Here is a 17,638-nt window from a genome sequence, read left to right on the forward strand (position 1 = left end):
TGTTACCAGGCTGGCTTGACCCCCCCTCGCCCAGCCCTCAGCTAATGGAAGGGGTAAGCTCATTTTGGGCAGGGAATGTGTCTGTTGGTTGTTGTAGTGTATCCTCCCAAGTGCTTAGTACAGTGCTGTGCCCACAGTAAGCACTCAATAAATACGATTGAGCGAATAAATCAGTGGCACCAGCAGGCATGTTGAGTCTAAAGGCCGCAGCTCTCTGACCGCTCCCGCCAGTGGGTCCCTCCCCCAGAGCACCCTCTAATAGGGTTTCTCCGTTGGACCAGGCAGTGGCCAGCATCGGAGCCCCGGTAGGATCAAGGTGAAATCAGTCAATCAATCATATTTATTGAGCTCCTACTGTGTACAGAGCACTGTACTAAGCACTTGGGAGAGTACAGTGTAACAGACACATGCTTGTTCCTTTCAGTGGTCAGCACAGCCCCATTCCACACAAAGGACTCCGGTGGCAGGAAACCCCCGCCCCGAGGCCAGGCTGCCCCACCGTCCCTTAATCCTCTGGACTCCACTGCTCCCAGGGTGAAAAGAGGGAAAGAGCGAGAGATCGCCAAACTCAAGAGACCCACCGCACTGAAAAAGGTATGTTCCATGTGCCACCATGCTTGGTGGGAAGGGGGAAGCGGGGACTCGGCTTCTCCGAGACCCCACAGTGCCACCCACAGTACCACCTGCACTGCCCTGGGTATATAGGATGGACACTTGCCTGTGGTGGCTTGTGGCTGGGGTAGCTCCAGGGCTTGGAGGTAGGTGGGCAGGTGGAGGGTTGGAACAGAAACTGCTGCCCCTGGTCTGATAGACCGACTTTCTAAAGGAGCCCGCTGTCTCTAGAGAGGCGGAGGGTGACCAGGCGGGGCCAGACCGGGAACTTCCCAGGGTGCCAAGCCCCTGGGGGCACAGTCTTCTGGTCATTGACAGGGGCCTGGGCAGCCAAGTCTCTGCCTGCTGGGTTTCCCACACTGAGCTTCGAAGACGCCTCCCAGACTGCTGAGTTCCTTGAGCCAGAGTCCGTTTCCATCTGTCAGCTGGACTTTCTGGAGGAGGAGGCCGAGGCAGCCTCATTGACTGGGGGCGTTTACGAATCCCACAACCAAGGCGGGGTGACGGGCCAGGAACCTTTGCTTCTAGATCATCCTGAAAGAGCGAGAAGAGAAGAAAGGGCGTTTGGCAGTGGACCCTGCTCTCCCAGGAGCCGAGGAGCCGAGGGAGACCCCACCAGGCTACGGGGCGGCCGCGTCGCCAGAAGGTGCGCTTCTCGGCTGCGTCATCTGAAGCTGTCACGCTGGTCTGCTGGGCGGGCTGGTGGGCGAGCTGCCCCAGGACAGTTTCAAGCCCGGGCTGTGGTGGCCTGGTGGGTGGCCACTGCTCGGCGCCTCACTCGCTTTCCGTAACTGACAACTTCCATGATGGGCCAGTTGAGTCATTCTGTCCTGTTGGGCAGTGAGGTGGGGCCGTGCCCAGTGGCTGGTGGGGGCAGGCTCTCCATTTAGCTCCTCTACCCCTGGTGTGCCTTGTCCAGGAGGAAATGGGTGGGGAAGGTGGCGCAGATTGCAGACCTCACACTTCCAGAGGGGAGGCCTGTCTGGGGATCCAGAGGTAGTACCAAGAGCAGCGAGGGGGTCTACCGGACACCTGCTGTTGGGGTTGGGGGGACGCACTGGACTGAGCACTTGGGGAAAGTGCCACAGAAGCATGCTCTGCCCTCAAGGAGCTTCCACTCTAAAGGGGGAGACAGGCAGGCAAAGTATCAAAATGCCAGAGGAGGGCAATGGGACCTCAGCAGGATGAATTGATTGGGGAACGTGCACAGGAGGTGAGGTTTGAAGGTAGGGAAGGCTGAGGTTTGGCAGGCTTGAGGAGGCTAGGGTGCTGGGGGAAATATTCCAGGCTGGGCAAAAAGCTTGAGAAAGGGATTAGGGGGCGGCTGAGAGGACAGCAGTGAGAAGGTGAACTTGAGCAAAATGAAGAGTGGGAGTCGGAGAGGGGTGGGAGAGGGGAGCGGATGCCAGACAAGGGAGAGAGCCGACACGGAGCCGCTATACAAGCACGCGGGAGTTTCTGCTCGAGGCGGAGGGAGTCTGGCACTCGATGGGGACCGCTGAGGAGCGGGGTCTAGTGACGTCCCCTGAGGAGAGTCTGGATGGCTCTGTGGGTTGTGGGCTGGGGGCTGAGAGAGGCCAGTGAAGTGTGTGTGTAGTGGTCTGTTATCCTTGGCTGGGTGGCTCAGAGACCTAAGACAGTGACTGTTTGGGCAGGGAATGTGTCTACAAACTCAGTTGCATTGTACTCCCCCGAATGCTTTGTACAGTTCCCTGCACCCAGTATGCGCTCAATAAGTACCGTTGATGATGGTGTTAGGGGAAGGGGCAGATCCGGAGAACATAGGGAGGGAGGATCGGCAGGATGATTGAATGTGAGAGCTGAAATCAATCAAAGCAATTTATTGAGCGCTTAAAGTTTGCGAGCAGAAGACAGCGAAGAGTGGCGGCTTTTGTCACAGAGAGGGTGGTGGTATTCTCGATGGGGATGAGGACACTGGGAGAAGGGAATGGAGGTCTTAAGAGGGAGAACAGGCAGTTCAGTGGTGGACACATGGAGCTTGAGGTGCCAGTGGGCCTTCCAGGCGGAGAGAGGCAAGAGGAGATGTCAGATTGGAAAGCAGGGGAGAGGTTGGGACTCTGGGTAGATCTGGACGTCCCACACTGAGAGGAGGGAGCTGAAGCTTTCCACACAGTGTGTGAGCGTGGAGTGAGAAGAGTAGGGGACAGGAGATGGGGCCTTGCTGCCTGCACTTTGAGGTGGAGACAGCGAGTGAGAACCGGGAAGGCAAGAGGAGAACCAGGAGGACTCTGTGTCGGCCTGATCGGGGTCAGGATAGCATTCCCGAGAGACCGGGCAGGGAGGGGGCATTGGTGTCAGAGGTGTCCAAGAGGTCAGGGAGGCTTGAACAGGGTAGAGCTTAAGCTATGAGGAGGTCACTGGGGACGTTGGAGAGGACAGGCTTGGCACAGGGAACGGGAGAGGAATCTAGACCATAGTGGTTCAAGAAGGGTGGTGGCAACCTAAGCCACCTGAGGAGCATGGATGGAGTTGAGAGTGCAGGGGGATGGGTGTTCGGGACACTGCGAGGTGGAGTGCTGGGGATGTTTCACGTTTGAAGTCTACTCTCCTGCAGACTGACCGAAAGCCTGACCGCCGGTCCGGCGGGTGAAATGGGTGTTCCCATCTGTGATTGACGTCTTACAGTAGCTCTTTTCCCCTCCCTCAGAAGCCGGACTGAGCGTGCCCAGCGACACGTCCCTGTCCCCTGCCAGCCAAAATTCTCCATACTGCATGACCCCCGTGTCCCAAGGCTCTCCGGCCAGCTCTGGGATCGGAAGTCCAATGGCGTCGTCCGCAATCACCAAGATTCACAGCAAACGATTCCGAGAGTAAGGCCCGGGCACTGGTGCCAATCAAGGGGTGGGCGGTGGCTCCCCAAAGGAGGCTCGGCGGCCTCCTCATGGAGTCAGTGGTGAGCACACCCAAGAGGGCCAGGTTTGCCCTCTTGACCATCCAACCCCCCATGACTGCCCCCCCCCCCCCCCAGTGACCCAGCATGGACTGCAGGTTGCTTACCCCCACGCCTACCCCCACTTAGCCCCACACACTCACCAGACACTTCTCTGGGGGGTCTGAAACACTGTTGTTCTGTTTTCTCTTTGCTCCCAGAGAAGGAAAGGGTGCCTGAAGGTTTTTTTTAAAAAAAGCACAAGGTCAGGAGTTCCACTCACCCTTCACAAAGGCTCCCTTTTTTATTTGTTGGGAGTCAAGCATTTCTGCATTCAAGTCAAATATTTAGTCCACTCGAAAATGGCAGTAAAGTTGGGCTGGGCAGGAAAACTCTGGACCAGCAGTTCCCGAGCTGGGATATAAAGCTAATGTCCCCTGCAGGGGCCTCCAGAGCCCTCTGTCCCCCGAGCCCGCCTCCACCCCATCCCTCCAGCCCCGGCCCACACCGGCCTCTTGCAGGTACTGTAACCAGGTCCTCAGCAAGGAGATCGACGAGTGTGTGACGCTGCTGCTGCAGGAACTGGTCAGCTTCCAGGAGCGCGTGTACCAAAAAGACCCCGTGCGAGCCAAGACCCGACGGCGACTGGTCATGGGACTCCGCGAGGTCACCAAGCACATGAAGCTGAGCAAGATCAAGTGCGTCATCATCTCCCCCAACTGCGAGAAGATCCAGTCGAAAGGTGAGCACGAGGCCCGCTGGGGGGCAGCTTGGAGGGGAGTAGGGTTGCGGTGTCCCCAGCCAGGACGCTCTGTGGGGAACCCGACTCCTTAGGGCCTCTGGTACGTCTGGGGGAGGGGGTGAGGCCTGAGGGGGATAAGTGAAGGGGGAGAGCGAGACTGCTCCCCGGGCCCAGCATCTTGGCGACATGGCCTGAGAGGCTCCAGGCCTCAGTGCCCACTGTGGACCATGAGGGGATGCTCTGCCAGTCAGGGGTCAGACAATCGGGTGCAGGGACCTGGGGCACACATCCCAGGGCCCTCATTGCTCGCGGGAGGCTACATGGGCGTCCCCAGGGTCTGAGCCCGGTTGTCCCACCTCTTCAGGCGGCCTGGACGAGGCTCTCTGCAATGTCATCGCCATGGCGCGGGAGCAGGAGATCCCTTTCGTATTCGCCCTCGGGCGGAAGGCACTCGGCCGCTGCGTGAACAAGCTGGTGCCCGTCAGCGTCGTGGGCATCTTCAACTACTCAGGGGCCGAGGTGAGGGGCACCCTGGATCAGGGAGGGCCGGCCGGCTGGCTGAGGGCCAGTTGTGGGGCACCGCCACTAATAACCCAGGGGATGAAAAGCAGCACAGCCCCATCCCATCCTAGTGGCCTGTCAAAGTGCTCGGGCAGTGAGGTCATCACCCTTATTCGAGGGTCTCTGGGTTCTTACCCAGTGGAGCTGCCTCATTAAAGTGAGGAGTGGCCCGGGGTCGAGTGGGGGAGGCTTTGGACTAGATGGGTTGGGGCCAGGAGAAAGGCAGCGTTCTGGGGGGGCCGGGCTGGAGGGATTGGAGGCACCACAATGGGGAGCCTGACGTCACCTACCGTCCGGGGCAGAATCTGTTCCACAAGCTAGTGGCACTGACTGAGGAGGCCAGGAAGGCCTACCGGGACATGGTGGCGGCTCTGGAGCAAGAGCACGCCGAGGAAGCGCTCAGGAGCGTGCAGAAGGCGCCGCACCACATGGGCCACTCGCGGAACCCCTCCGCCGCCAGCGCCATCTCCTTCTGCAGCGTCATCTCCGAGCCCATCTCCGAAGTGAACGAGAAGGAATACGGTGAGTGGTGGCCACCCCTCGGCTGGGAGTCGAGCGGCTGATTTTCAGCCGTGCCTGCCCACCTGGCCCTCGATGCCGTTGGTGAAGTCGTGGAGTAATAGGGTGAATGCTGGTGGGAATTCCGCACTTACTGTATGTACTAAGTTCTGGGGACGATCTAAGTGATCCCGCAAGGTGTGACGGCTGCCCCCAGTCCCCGCTCCCCCAGCTCCTTGTTTGGGAAGAACTAAAGCCCCCCACCTCGCTGCTAGGTGAAGTAAGCTCAGTTGGGCAGGCATGGCTTGGTCCGGCAGGGCATAGCCCGCTATTTGCCCTCTGACCCGACTATCCTGCCACCACCCCTTGCTCCCCACCATGCGTGCTGGGGTGCGTGCCAGAAGTCTTGTTTTTCGGGGGAGGTGCTCGTGGCCTTTGGTCCCACCTAGGGCCACTGGATTTAGTCTGTAGCCCCTCTCCTTCCGGAGCTTCGCCCCAGACCAATGACCTCGCTGCCCAGTCCACACTCCCCTCTCATTGCCTCGTGATCTCCGAGGCCCCGGGCAAGCCTTTCTTCGCACTTTGCAGAGACCAACTGGAGGAACATGGTGGAAACCTGCGACGGCCCAGACCCCGCCGACCTCACCAGAGAAGCCGCAGGCCAAACCCCCGAGAAGTCCGGGCCCGTCCAGCAGGACAGCGCCGTGGCCTGTAAGCCCCCGCTGGCCGCCGGCCCCGGGAAGGGCCCGGCCAGCGAGCGGGAGGAAGCGAGACCCGACGAGCTGGAGTGGGCGTCGCAACAGAGCACAGAGACGGGGTCGCTGGACGGGAGCTGCCGCGACCTGCTCAACTCATCCATCACCAGCACCACCAGCACCCTGGTCCCGGGGATGCTTGAGGAGGAGCAGGAGGATGAGGACGAGGAGGAGCAGGAGGAGCAGGAGGAGGACGACGACTACCCCCGTGCCCCCATATCAGCGGAAGTCCAGCTGACCAGCCGGATTGAGTCCTGGGTGTCGGAGACCCAGAGGACTATGGAGACCCTACAGCTGGGCAAGGCCCTCGGCGCAGGGGAGGGAGATGGCGCTGATCGGAGTGGCGGGGAGGAGGAGGAGGAGGCAAATGAGGAGGAGGAGGAGGAGGAGGATGTGGCAGCAGGAGCGGTGGCGGCTGGGGGCCCCGAGCAGGCCGAGCCGGGATCCGAGTGGACCGTGGTGACGGTGGAGAAATCAACAAGTGGGGCCCAGAGGCGGCCACCCGGGGGTGGCCTGCCCCGTGCAGAGGGCCCCGGGCCCGGCCCCTCCCCTGCCCCCGCCCCGCCAAACCAGTAACTCAGGAACCCGCACCCACCCACCAACTAACTGTGCGAGGGGCTGCTGCCCCCTCCCCCTCGCAGGCTTCATCTCCACGTTTTGCACTGTCGGATGTTTAATACGTGTATTTAATTCCCAATAGAAATATTTTTGTAGCTGTCTTTGTTACTTGTTTAATTATGATCTGTAGCTTAGCTTCTAATTGGCATCTGAGTCTGTCAGAACTGTCTGAGTGAGTTCCGGTGGCAAAGTTTCAGCTGATTTGTAAAAAAAAAAAAAAAAACTAACGCAGAAAGACCAACTCTGAGCAACACTCTTCAAAGAGGGGAGTGTTTGGAGCCGAGTTGTACGCCCGACGGCTGGTTCTGGGTTGGGGGTGGCCCGGTCCCGCCTCCCCTGATGTCTCTGTGGGCTCTGGCTACTCCGGGCAGGTCCAGTGGGGGCCAGGTGCTCGGGAAGGCAGGCGAGGACGGTGGGGAGGGTTAGCGGAGGTAGGTGGGTTCTCTTCAGCCTGCGGCTGAGACTTTAGAGCTACTGAGGCCCTCTGAAAGGTGGGAGTTGGGGTAGGGGAAGGGGAAACAGCCCGTGTCCCAGGGGATCCCACACCGCCCGTCAGTGGATGATGGGAAGAGCTCCCCCACCCAGCCCTGGGAGCATACCCAGGCCCCAAACTTGGCCAACGCAGACACAGCAGGGAGTTCCCGGGCAGCTCCCTGCCCAGGGCCAAAACGGCCAGGGTGACGAATGGCCTTGGACAGTGCCAGCACTCCCTGAGGGAGACGTCCGTGGACCTACTGTTGCCTGCGGTGCCCCCTCCAGCTAGGGGTCACGGGCTAAGGAAGGGCTCCGAGAGCCCATGAGACGGGGGCCCCAGTGAAAGGGGGTGTCAATGCTGCCGGCCGCTCCAGGGGAGTGGCCCCGGGCAGGGGCTTAAGCGGCCCCGGTGGTGGGGTGAGGAGCTTCCGCCTCCGACCCTGGGAGCTGTGGCCGTGGGGCCGGTGAGCACGCCCGGACTCTTTTCCCTAATGCCGAAGGGAGTCTTGGCAGTCCAGGCTTGTGGGCTGCTGGGGACCCATTAGAAGGATGATGGGGTCTTGACCTGGAGGAACGAGGCTTTCCAAGAAAGGCTGAGGGGGCCCGAAAGATGGAGCACAACCGAGAGTGGCTGGGGCCAGGGCCAGGGTCTCCAGGAGGAACGACCCAGTACTTAGGCCGCCACTAGTCAGAAATGGAGACCCAGAAATCCTCCGTTTGGGCAGCTTCCCCTCCAGCCTTCCTGCCCCAGGGGTTGGCATGGGGGCATTGTCTAGCTAAGGGAAGGGTCCAAAATACCTGCCAGCTGAGAGTGAGGGAAAATGTCAGTGCAGAGCCAGGCTGCTTCCAGTGCGTGCTCATTCCCAGCAGCGGGTCTCCTGCATCGCCTCACCCGGAGGGGCCGGCTCAGCCCAGCTCCTCCCTTGTTCTTGGCCTCTGTAGTTCACTTTGTTCTTGAGGGCAGGTGGCCTGTGGCATCCCAATTTCTGGCGAGGTCATTGCAGATTTTCCAAGTGCTCCAGGCTCTGGGTTAGAGCAGATCCAGCCCAGCTGTGGTGGTGGGGCGAGGGACTCGGGGCCAGGGGCGGGGCCGGGGCAATCGTGACAGGCAAGTTCTTTATTTAGTCGAAGTTGGGTTTCCATTTCAATGTGTACATAGCCAATTGACACTGGGGGCGGGAAGCTCCACAAATGGACTTTTTCTGGCTGAGTAGGTCCCTCGGTGGGAGGGCGTCTGTCTCAGTGACACGCGTTCAGGTTGGGTGGTTGGGGGTTGGGTGGCTGTGTTTGTGACTGGTGCACCTGATACCGGGGAAGAGGCCGGGAGAAGTGGCACGAGCCCATTCCCATTCCAAGGCCTCGGACGGGGTGAGAGAAGGAAATGGAGTGGAAAAGGAACTCCCGGCGGCAGCTCGATGATTCTGTATGCCGCTCCGCTCCAGCCACCTCTTCTTTCCCTCAGCCGGGGGAAGCGTGCTGGGTCGGGGTGGGGAGTTCAGTCGTGGACGTGAAGGTGTAAAATTGTAATCCAATGTGACTATATGTAGGCAAAAGTGTTACTGTTTGAAAAGCTGCTGTTTGCTCCAAAGTGTCATTTTAAGTATTTCCTGTACTGTGTGCCAAGCACTCGGATGTTTCTGGAGTCCCTTTGCGCGTTGACCCTGTTTGTAAAGATTAAAAACTCGCTCTCTATTTCAGATTTGTTTCCCAGAACCCCTTCCCATCTACAGTTCTCCTCCTTCCCTCCCTCCCTCCCTCCCCTCCCCTGCCATGCAAGGCCAAGCCTCCCAAGGCCATGTCCGTCCCGGCCCCGTCCACCCACGCCAGACCAGACTTCTCCAGCCCACTGGCACCCGGATCCTCCTGCCACGGGGCTCAGTCTGGATCTGGCATGCTCTAGGCCGCAGGGAGTTCTCTGAACGGCAGGAGGGCCTGGCCATCCGTGTCACGGCACTCGGCTTTAGCATGTGACCCATGACCCCCACCCTCCTCTCCAGGTAGCGGGTGCCCCGGCAGTGAGAGGGGGCCGGGGCTTGGGCGTGTTCTGTTCCTGGTGGGCGGGCAGGAGAGAGGGAGACTGATGTGTGGACTGTGGCGGGAAGAATAGCAGCGCTTTTGCACTATGTACATACTGTGGGGATTCTCTCAGAACTAATAAATCGATTCTCAATCCGTCGTCTCTGCCCGGCCGGGGCTCGTCCCCGCACTTGTCGTGTTCGGCTTCTGCTCCGCGGCGGTGGCTCCGTCCTCACCTCCCCACTGCCTCCCTCTCCCTCCCCTGGGAAGGTAGAGGCTGCGCCCAGCCCACCAGTCAGGGGTGGGCCAAACAGGCCGGAGGGGAGAGGCAGGGGACTGGACCGGCTGGCCTCAAGCCTGCCCCTGCCAGGCACCTGGGCCGAGTCACTGGGGCCACTGTGCGATCAACGGGGTGATGGTGATTGGGCCAGGGAGGAAGGGGCTTCTGAAGGAGGACTCACCAGAAGGTGTTAGATGTGACTGGCATATACCCCCCACCGCACTGGCAGCCTCCCAAGTGCCTATTTTCACAGGGAGCCTGGGCTTGGCACGGCCGCTTTCTGGGTCTAGAGGGGCAGCGCGGGGCCGGGCTTCAGTCAGCAGTGCCTTTCCTGTAGCCCAGTCACCCTTGTGGACTCGGTCCTGCTCGAGGCAACGTCACCCAGGCCCACAGGGTCTTGGGTGGGGGGCTCTCCAACCCTTCGATTGCCACAGGACAGCCCCCGTCCCAGAGCCGCTTCCTCAGGCTTCCCCATTGTCTCACCCCTGGTTTCAGTCCCTAGGTGACATTTCCCTGGCTCAGCCCCAGAGCCTGTCCAGCTGAGGGCTCGGTGTATCATGGACACCGAGGTGCTTGGAGGAACGGGGTCCTGGCTGCCTCCCTTGGCACCCATCCTCAGCACTAGGGATCAGCCTTTGGACACCCCTGGCTCTCCCCTCAATCCTTGACTCTATACGGTGACCCAATAACACCACCTGGACTCTCCCTCAGTGACCCAGCACGGACCATCCAACACCCCTGATTCTTCTCTCTCCATCCCTGATTGTCCCTTGCTTGTGACCCCGCCCAGACATTTGTCCAAGGATCCGTCCAACACGCTGTGAACCTGAGGGGGTTTCAGGCTGCATAGTTCCCTATGATAAAGGATTTCCTGTGCTCACCCCCGTGCTGGAGGAAGTGTTTCCTGCTGTTTGTTCCGATCCCGCCACCCTCCAGCTCTAGTAGGGGGTGGTATTTGAGGAATGGCAATTCCCTGCCTTTCCCCCTTCCCCAGCTCTGTAAGACGTAACCTTGCCTCCTCTCATCTGGGCAGCTCTGTGCCCGCTACACTATCCTGCTACACTGGCCCCTCCATCCCACAGACCATCCTGGTTATCCTGCTTTGTTAACAGTTGTGGCCCTGTCCTGGGGCAGGCCCTGCTCCTGATCCCGCCCCTGGCCCTGGCCCTGTGGGGCTAATTCCTGCTCCCTTCCCCTGCCATTTTGGAATTTTGCTCTGCATCAGTGTCCCATCAGAACACCAGGTCCCGTCCCCCCCCACACCCTCCACTGCACCCCAAAACTCCTGCCCATGGTCTGCAGGCTCCCCACGTAATAATGATGGTATTTATTAAGCACTTACTATGTGCAAAGCACTGTTCTAAGCGCTGGAGGGATACAAGGTAATCAGGTTGTCCCACAGGGGGCTCACAGTCTTAATCCCCATTTTTCAGATGAGGTAACTGAGGCCCAGAGAAGTTAAGTGACTTGCCCAAAGTCACACAGCTGACAAGTGGTGGAGCCGGGATTTAAACCCCTGACCTCTGACTCCAAAGTCCGTGCTCTTTCCACTGAGCCATGCTGCCCCAGATCCCAGACCTTAGGCAGCTTTGAGGTTCATCCCCATCACCCTCTGGCCCCTTATGGGCCCTTGTAACAGCCCAAGGTCCTGCTCCCTGCCACAGCCGGGGGCCACTCTAACCTCACCCGTTGTCTAGGGCACGGTCTCGGTCATGTCGTGAGAAGCAGCGTGGCTCAGTGGGAAAGAGCCCGGGCTTTGGAGTCAGAGGTCATGGGTTCAAATCCCGGCTCCACCAATTGTCAGCTGTGTGACTTTGGGCAAGTCACTTCACTTCTCCGGGCCTCAGTTCCCTCATCTGTCAAATGGGGATGAAGACTGTGAGCCCCCCGTGGGACAACCTGATCACCTTGTAACCTCCCCAGCGCTTAGAACAGTGCTTTGCACATAGTAAGCGCTTAATAAATGCCATAAAAAAAAATGTCAGAGCGCCTATCCATTCCGGCCCCAAATCGGCTGTGCCCCAACCCCTAGGCCCCAGGCCCTTCCAGTGCAGCCTCAGGTCCCCCCAAGCCCGCTTCTGTACCTCGTCCCAGGCCTCACTCAGTTCCAGGCCGTCCCCAGCTCCCGGCCGCGGTGGTTTGGTTTGGGGGTTCAGTACGCAACCCTGCGCGGAACGTGCGCCACACCCGCTCTTCACTAAGGGGTCAGGAGCCTGATGCCAGGGGTTGGCTGACAGAAAGTAGCTAGTCTTTTCAACGGTTCATCCAGCTGCCAACATCTGCAAGGACTGGTAACCTGGTTCTCAAACTGGACTCTTTTTTTTCGTACTGAATTCATTCATAAATGTATGAGGAAACTCACCTGAAAATGTGGAGTTGCAACACTTTTTTGTGGAACTTGTTGAGCGCTTACTGTGTGGTAGGTCCTGTGCTAAGTGCAGGGGTAGGTACAGTATATGTACTTGAATATACATACATATACATATATGCATATATATATATATATAATAATGATAATAATGATGGTACTTGTTAAGCGCTTACTATGTGCAAAGCACTGTTCTAAGCGCTGGGGGGGATACAAGGTGATCAGGTTGTCCCACGTGGGGCTCACAGTCAATCCCCATTTTACATATGAGGGAACTGAGGCACAGAGAAGTGAAGTGACTTGCCCAAAGTCACACAGCTGACAAGGGGCGGAGCCGGGATTTGAACCCATGACCTCTGACTCCAAAGCCCGGGCTCTTTCCGCTGAGCCACGCTGCTTCTCCTATGTATGGGTCTGTAATTTATTTATCTATTTGTTTTAATGTCTGCCTCCCCCTCTAGACTGTGAGCTCGTTGTGGGCAAGAATGTGTCTGTTGTTAGATTGTACTCTTCCAAGCGCTTAGTACAGTGCTTTGCACAAAGTAAGCGCTCAATGAATACGATTGAATAAGAATAAGGAGCCTGTTTTATCCCAGAGCGCCACCTGGTGGCTTCCCGGGGAACTTCAGGGAAGCGCCAGGATCCGGACCGTGCCCACCGTGCCCACCGTGCCCGCCGTGCCCGCCGCGCCCGACTTTGGGCTGGGATGACTTCGCCCCACGGCTCCTTCCGACCAGGCCGACCCCGGCCGAAGGAGATTAGCGGGCTGGAGAGCCCGAGGACGGGGCAGCACTAGCTTCTACCACCGGCCTGGTCACCAGGAACCCACGAAGGCAGCAAGCAAGCAATCTTGTACTGTATCTGTGGTACATATTGTGTGCCTGGCACTGTCCTGAGCACTTGGGAAAGTACCATACAACAGACTTGGTAAGATGCAATTCCTACCCACAAGGAGCTGACAGTCTACAGCAGCAGGAAGGACGCCCTTATTACCCCCACCTATGTGTCCCCCCCACCTCCGCCACACAGGGCCCACGATCAAACCTTCTTATCCCTGCTACACACCCTCTGCTCCCCTTCCCGGCTTCTGGCATCTCTCCACGCTCATGCCATCCTCATCGCCTGGCCTCTAACTCCCTGCGGCCACGCTGCCAGCATGGCCTAGTCGGGGAAGGGCACAAGCCTGGGCATCAGTAGATCTGGCTTCTCATGCCCGCTCCGCCACTTAGAAAAGATCACTGCTCTTCCTTCCTCTTAGATTACGAGTCCTGCGTGTGCCCCCATATGATCGTCCTGTCTCTACTCTGGTGCTTGGCACCTAGTAAGAGCTTAACCAAAGACAACATAAGGACACACTGTCCCCCTCACCCCATGCCCAGACCATTTTCGCCACCCTGCGCCCACACCCATGCCCAACAGTTGGGCAGTGCATTTCCTATTTTTTATTCTTAACCTGATTGTCATGAAGACTTTCTTCAAGGAGAACTACCCTTTCCGATCTAACGACCACTCTCCCCACCTTTAAAGCCCTACTTAAAATCACACCTCCTCCAAGAGGCCTTTCCTGATTAATCCGTCATTTCTCCCCTTTACCTTATTAGCCCTCCCTTCTAGGGAGCCCACGCATTTGGATCCGTGCTCCTTAAAGTATTTGTTATTCACCTCACCCCCAGCCCCACAACGTTTGATGATTGATGATGACAGTGTTGATAATTATAGTATTTAAGCATTTACAGTGCGTTAATTGCTGTTCTAAACTCTGGTGTATATAGAAATTAATAAGGCCGATGGACATGGGACTCACAGTGTAAGGAGAAGGTAGAACAGGTATTGAAACCTATTGAAAATAGGTCAGGATTGGTAGGAAGCAGCATGGCCTAGTAGATAAGAGCCCAGGCCTGGATGTCAGAAGGATGTAGGTTCTAATCCCGACTCTGCCACTTGTCTCCTGTGTGACATTGGGAAACTTACTTAACTTCTTTGTGCCTCAGTTACCTCGTCTGTGAAATGGAGACTGTGAGCCCTATGGGGGACATGGACTGTGTCCAACCTGATGATCTTTGCATCTACCCCAGTGCTTAGAACAGTGCTTGACACATGGTAAGTGCTTAACAAATGCCATTATTATTATTTATTATTATTCATTCATTCAATTATATTTATTGAGCGCTTACTGTGTGCAGAGCACTGTACTAAGCTCTTGGGAAGTACAATTCAGCAACAGAGACAATCCCTACCCAACAATCGAGGCCTTCCCAGACTGAGACCCCTTTTCCTCTGCTCTTCCTCCCCTCCTCTTCGCCCCTACTCAATCAATCAATCAATCAATCAATCAGTCGTATTTATTGAGCGCTTACTGTGTGCAGAGCACTGTACTAAGCACTTGGGAAGTACAAGTTGGCAACATATAGAGACAGTCCCTATCCAACAGTGGGCTCACAGTCTAAAAGAGTGGGCTCACAGCCCTACTCCCTCCCTCTGCTCTACTCCCCTCCCTGCCCCACAGCACTTGTGTATATATGTATATATTTATGATTCTATTTATTTTATTAATGATGTATATATACCTATAATTATTTTACCTATTTTGGTGCTGTTGATGTCTACTTGTTTTGTTTTGTTGTCTGTATCCCCCTTCTAGACTGTGAGCCCATTTTTGGGTAGGGATTGTCTCTACCTGTTGCCAAATTGTACTTCCCAAGTGCTTAGTACAGTGCTCTGTACACAGTAAGCGCTCAATAAATATAATTGAATGAATGAATGAATGAATGGGCTCAGTCTAGAAGGGGGAGACAGACAACAAAAGGGTGGGTCTTGGCAATGTTGTGAAGGTGAGACCAGCAGGTTTTGGTGACCGATTGGATGTGTGGGGTGAATGAGAGCGGAGTCAAGGGTGACACCAAGTTTGCAGGCTTGTGAGACAGGGAGGATAGTAGTGCTGTCCACACTGATGGGAAAGTCAGGAGAGGACAGGGTTTAGGAGGGAAGATAAGGAGGTCAGTCTTAGACACGTTTTATTAGAAAAGTAGGGAAGGCATCCCAGGCAGAGTGATTCCCATGCTCTTTGGCTGGGCGGGAGGCCCGGCTGGAGGCCCGGGGAACCCACCGAGCCCCTGCCCGACTCCCCAACCTCCTGAATCTACTGAAGCCGCATCTCCTCCAAGAGGCCTTCCCAGACTAAGCCTTCTTTTCCTCAGCTCCGTCTCCCTTTTGCCTCACGTATACATCTATAATTCGATTTATTTATATTGATGCCTGTTTACCTGTTTTGATGTCTGTCTCCCCCCCTCTAAACTGTGAGCCCGTTGTGGACAGGGTTCGTCTTTATTGCTGAATTGAACTTTCCAAGCACTCAGTACAGTGTGCCGCACGCAGTAAGTGCTCAATAAGTGTGGCCTAGTGGAAAGAGCATGGGCTTCGGAGTCAGAGGTCATGGGTTCTAATCCCAGCTCCTCCACTTATATTAATAATAATAATGATTATTAGACTGTCTAAGATCATTAGACTTTTAGACTGTGAGCCCACTGTTGGGTAGGGACTATCTCTATATGTTGCCAATTTGTACTTCCCAAGCACTTAGTACAGTGCTCTGCACACAGTAAGCGCTCAATAAATACGATTGATGATCATGATGGCACTTATTAAGCATTTATTAAGCATTGACTATGTGCCGAGCAGTGTTCTAAACGCTGGGGAGGTTACTAGGTGATCAGGTTGTCCCACGTGGGGCTCACAGTCTTCATCCCCATTTTACAGACGAGGGAGCTGAGGGCCGGAGAAGTGAAGCGACTTGCCCAAAGTCACAGAGCTGACGAGTGGCGGGGGAGGGATTAGAACCCGTGACCTCTGACTCCAAAGCCCATGCTCTTTCCACCGAGGCGCGCTGCTTCCCAGCCGTGTGACTTTGGGCAAGTCGCTTCGCTTCTCTGGGCCTCAGTTACCTCGCCTGTAAAATGGGGATGAAGACAGTGAGCCCCACGTGGGACTGACTGACCGACTGACCGACTGACTGACCGACTGGCTGACTGGCCCCCGCCCTCTCCCGAAAGGGAAGGCCGGGATTGGCTGACGCCTCTGCCAATGGGAGAGCGGCAGGTTTTCCCGCCTGTCTTGGCGCCCGCTTTCAAACAGCCGCTGATTCGCAACCGCGCCACCAAACTTGCGTGGAGGCGGGGGCCGGGCCCGGCCCCGCCCCGCCCCCGGCCCCCCCAAACCCGGTTGCTGATTGGAGCGTCCGGCCGCCTCTCAAACCCCGGGGCGCCGGGGCTAGGGTGTCACCCGGAAGGCCGGAGGGGGGCGCCGCCGCCGCCGCCGCCGCCGTCGCCGCCGGAGCCGTGGTCGCGGGGCAGCGCGGCGACGCGGGTGAGTCCGGCAGGGGTGGCGAGGCCGGGGTCAGGGGTCAGGGGTCAGGGGTTGGGAGCCGCCAGCCGCCCCTCCCTCCCTCCCTCCCTGGCTGCCTGCTCGCTTTGCCCCTGCACCCCCCTTCCCCTCCCCCCCGCCGCCCCTTTGGCCCCACCCGTCTTCTCCCACCCCTGCCCCCTTTATCCCTCCAACTTCTCCCCTCCTGTCCCCTTCCCCCTCCCCCTTCTTTTCCCCCACTCCTGCCCCCTTCCCCTTCTCTTCCCCTACTCATCAATCATATTTATTGAGCGCTTACTGTGTGCAGAGCACTGTACTAAGCGCTTGGGAAGTACAAGTTGGCAACATATAGAGACAGTCCCTACCCAGCAGTGGGCTCACAGTCTGAAAGGAGAGGACTCCTGTCCTCTCCCACTCCTGCCCCCTTTAGGCTCTCATCTTCCCACTCCTGTCCCCTTTCCTCTTTCCCTCTTCATCTTCCCCTCTCCTACTCCTGCCCCCTTTTCCCCTCGTCTACCCCCTCCGGCCCCCCCGCCACCACCTACCGTCCTGTCCTCCATGTCCCCTTTACCCCGTCAACCTACCCCCTTCTGTGCCCCCTCTCTTTACCCCGTCAACCTACCCCTTCTGTGCCCCCTTCCTCCCACCTTCCTTCCCCTCTTGTGTTCCGTCTGCCCCCTTTACCCTCTCCTATCCTCTCCTACTCTGGTACCCTTCCCCCTTCTGCCTCCCAACCTTCTCCTGTCCTCTCCTACTCCGTGCTCCCTTTAACCCTTCAATTTCATCTCTCCTGCCACCCCTCCCACCTTCACCTCCCCTTTCCCCTCCAGCCCTCTTCCCTTCTCCCACTCCCTGTCCCTTTTACCCCCTCAACTTCCCCATTCCTGTCCCTTCCCCCTTTCCCTTCTTTCCCCATTCTGCACCCTTTACCCTCTTCCTGACCCTTCTCCCCATCCCTCCTGCCCTCTCCCTCTTTCTTGCCCAACTTTTTTCCCCTCTGCTCCACATCTCCCTCCCCATCCTCTTTGGCTCCACCTGTCATTTTGAGCTGAACTTACTGAGCTGGTGGAGTGAACTAAACATCCCTGTCTTTCCTTAGCCTAAACTGAGGCTGGGGTTCTTTGGGCCTTGGGGTGGATCAGGTCCTGTTTTTTGCTAGCTAAGAGAGCAGTTCCCATCCCCTGGGGTCCTAGATGTCCCTTGAGAGTATGCCCTGCCCAGAACTGGGCGCCATGGACTCGGTTTCGGCCCCACGTGGGTCACAGCGTAGTTCAGGTGGGCAGTACTGCTGAACACTTTGCGTCCAGCCCAGGATTTAACCAGCCAGCCACCGGCCTGCAACAGCAGCCAGAAGTTGCCATCCTCGGCAGAGCCAGGATTAAGTGTCCTCAGGTCCCCCGATAGCTGACTTCCTCTCGTGACAAGGCTTGCGGCGGTATTCACTTGGGCCATCTTTCAGAGGACC

General features: G+C 57.4%; 1 protein-coding gene across 4 annotated transcripts in view; it reads left to right on the top strand.

Moving 5' to 3' along the window:
• SECISBP2L (SECIS binding protein 2 like) overlaps window positions 1-9,326 on the top strand; it is a 39,181-nt gene extending 29,855 nt beyond the window's left edge. For all 4 annotated transcript variants that reach the window (XM_038750131.1, XM_038750134.1, XM_038750132.1 and 1 more), the window contains 7 exons: window positions 425-594; window positions 1,141-1,258; window positions 3,281-3,443; window positions 4,024-4,244; window positions 4,609-4,763; window positions 5,108-5,327; window positions 5,892-9,326. In XM_038750131.1, coding sequence (XP_038606059.1) covers window positions 425-594; window positions 1,141-1,258; window positions 3,281-3,443; window positions 4,024-4,244; window positions 4,609-4,763; window positions 5,108-5,327; window positions 5,892-6,634 — 1,790 coding nt within the window. In that variant the 3' untranslated portion in view covers window positions 6,635-9,326. The remainder of the gene's footprint in view (window positions 1-424; window positions 595-1,140; window positions 1,259-3,280; window positions 3,444-4,023; window positions 4,245-4,608; window positions 4,764-5,107; window positions 5,328-5,891) is intronic.
• The last annotated feature ends 8,312 nt before the right edge of the window (window positions 9,327-17,638 follow it).

Source organism: Tachyglossus aculeatus, chromosome 8, assembly GCF_015852505.1.
Source record: "Tachyglossus aculeatus isolate mTacAcu1 chromosome 8, mTacAcu1.pri, whole genome shotgun sequence".
NCBI classification, from domain to species: Eukaryota; Metazoa; Chordata; class Mammalia; order Monotremata; family Tachyglossidae; genus Tachyglossus; species Tachyglossus aculeatus.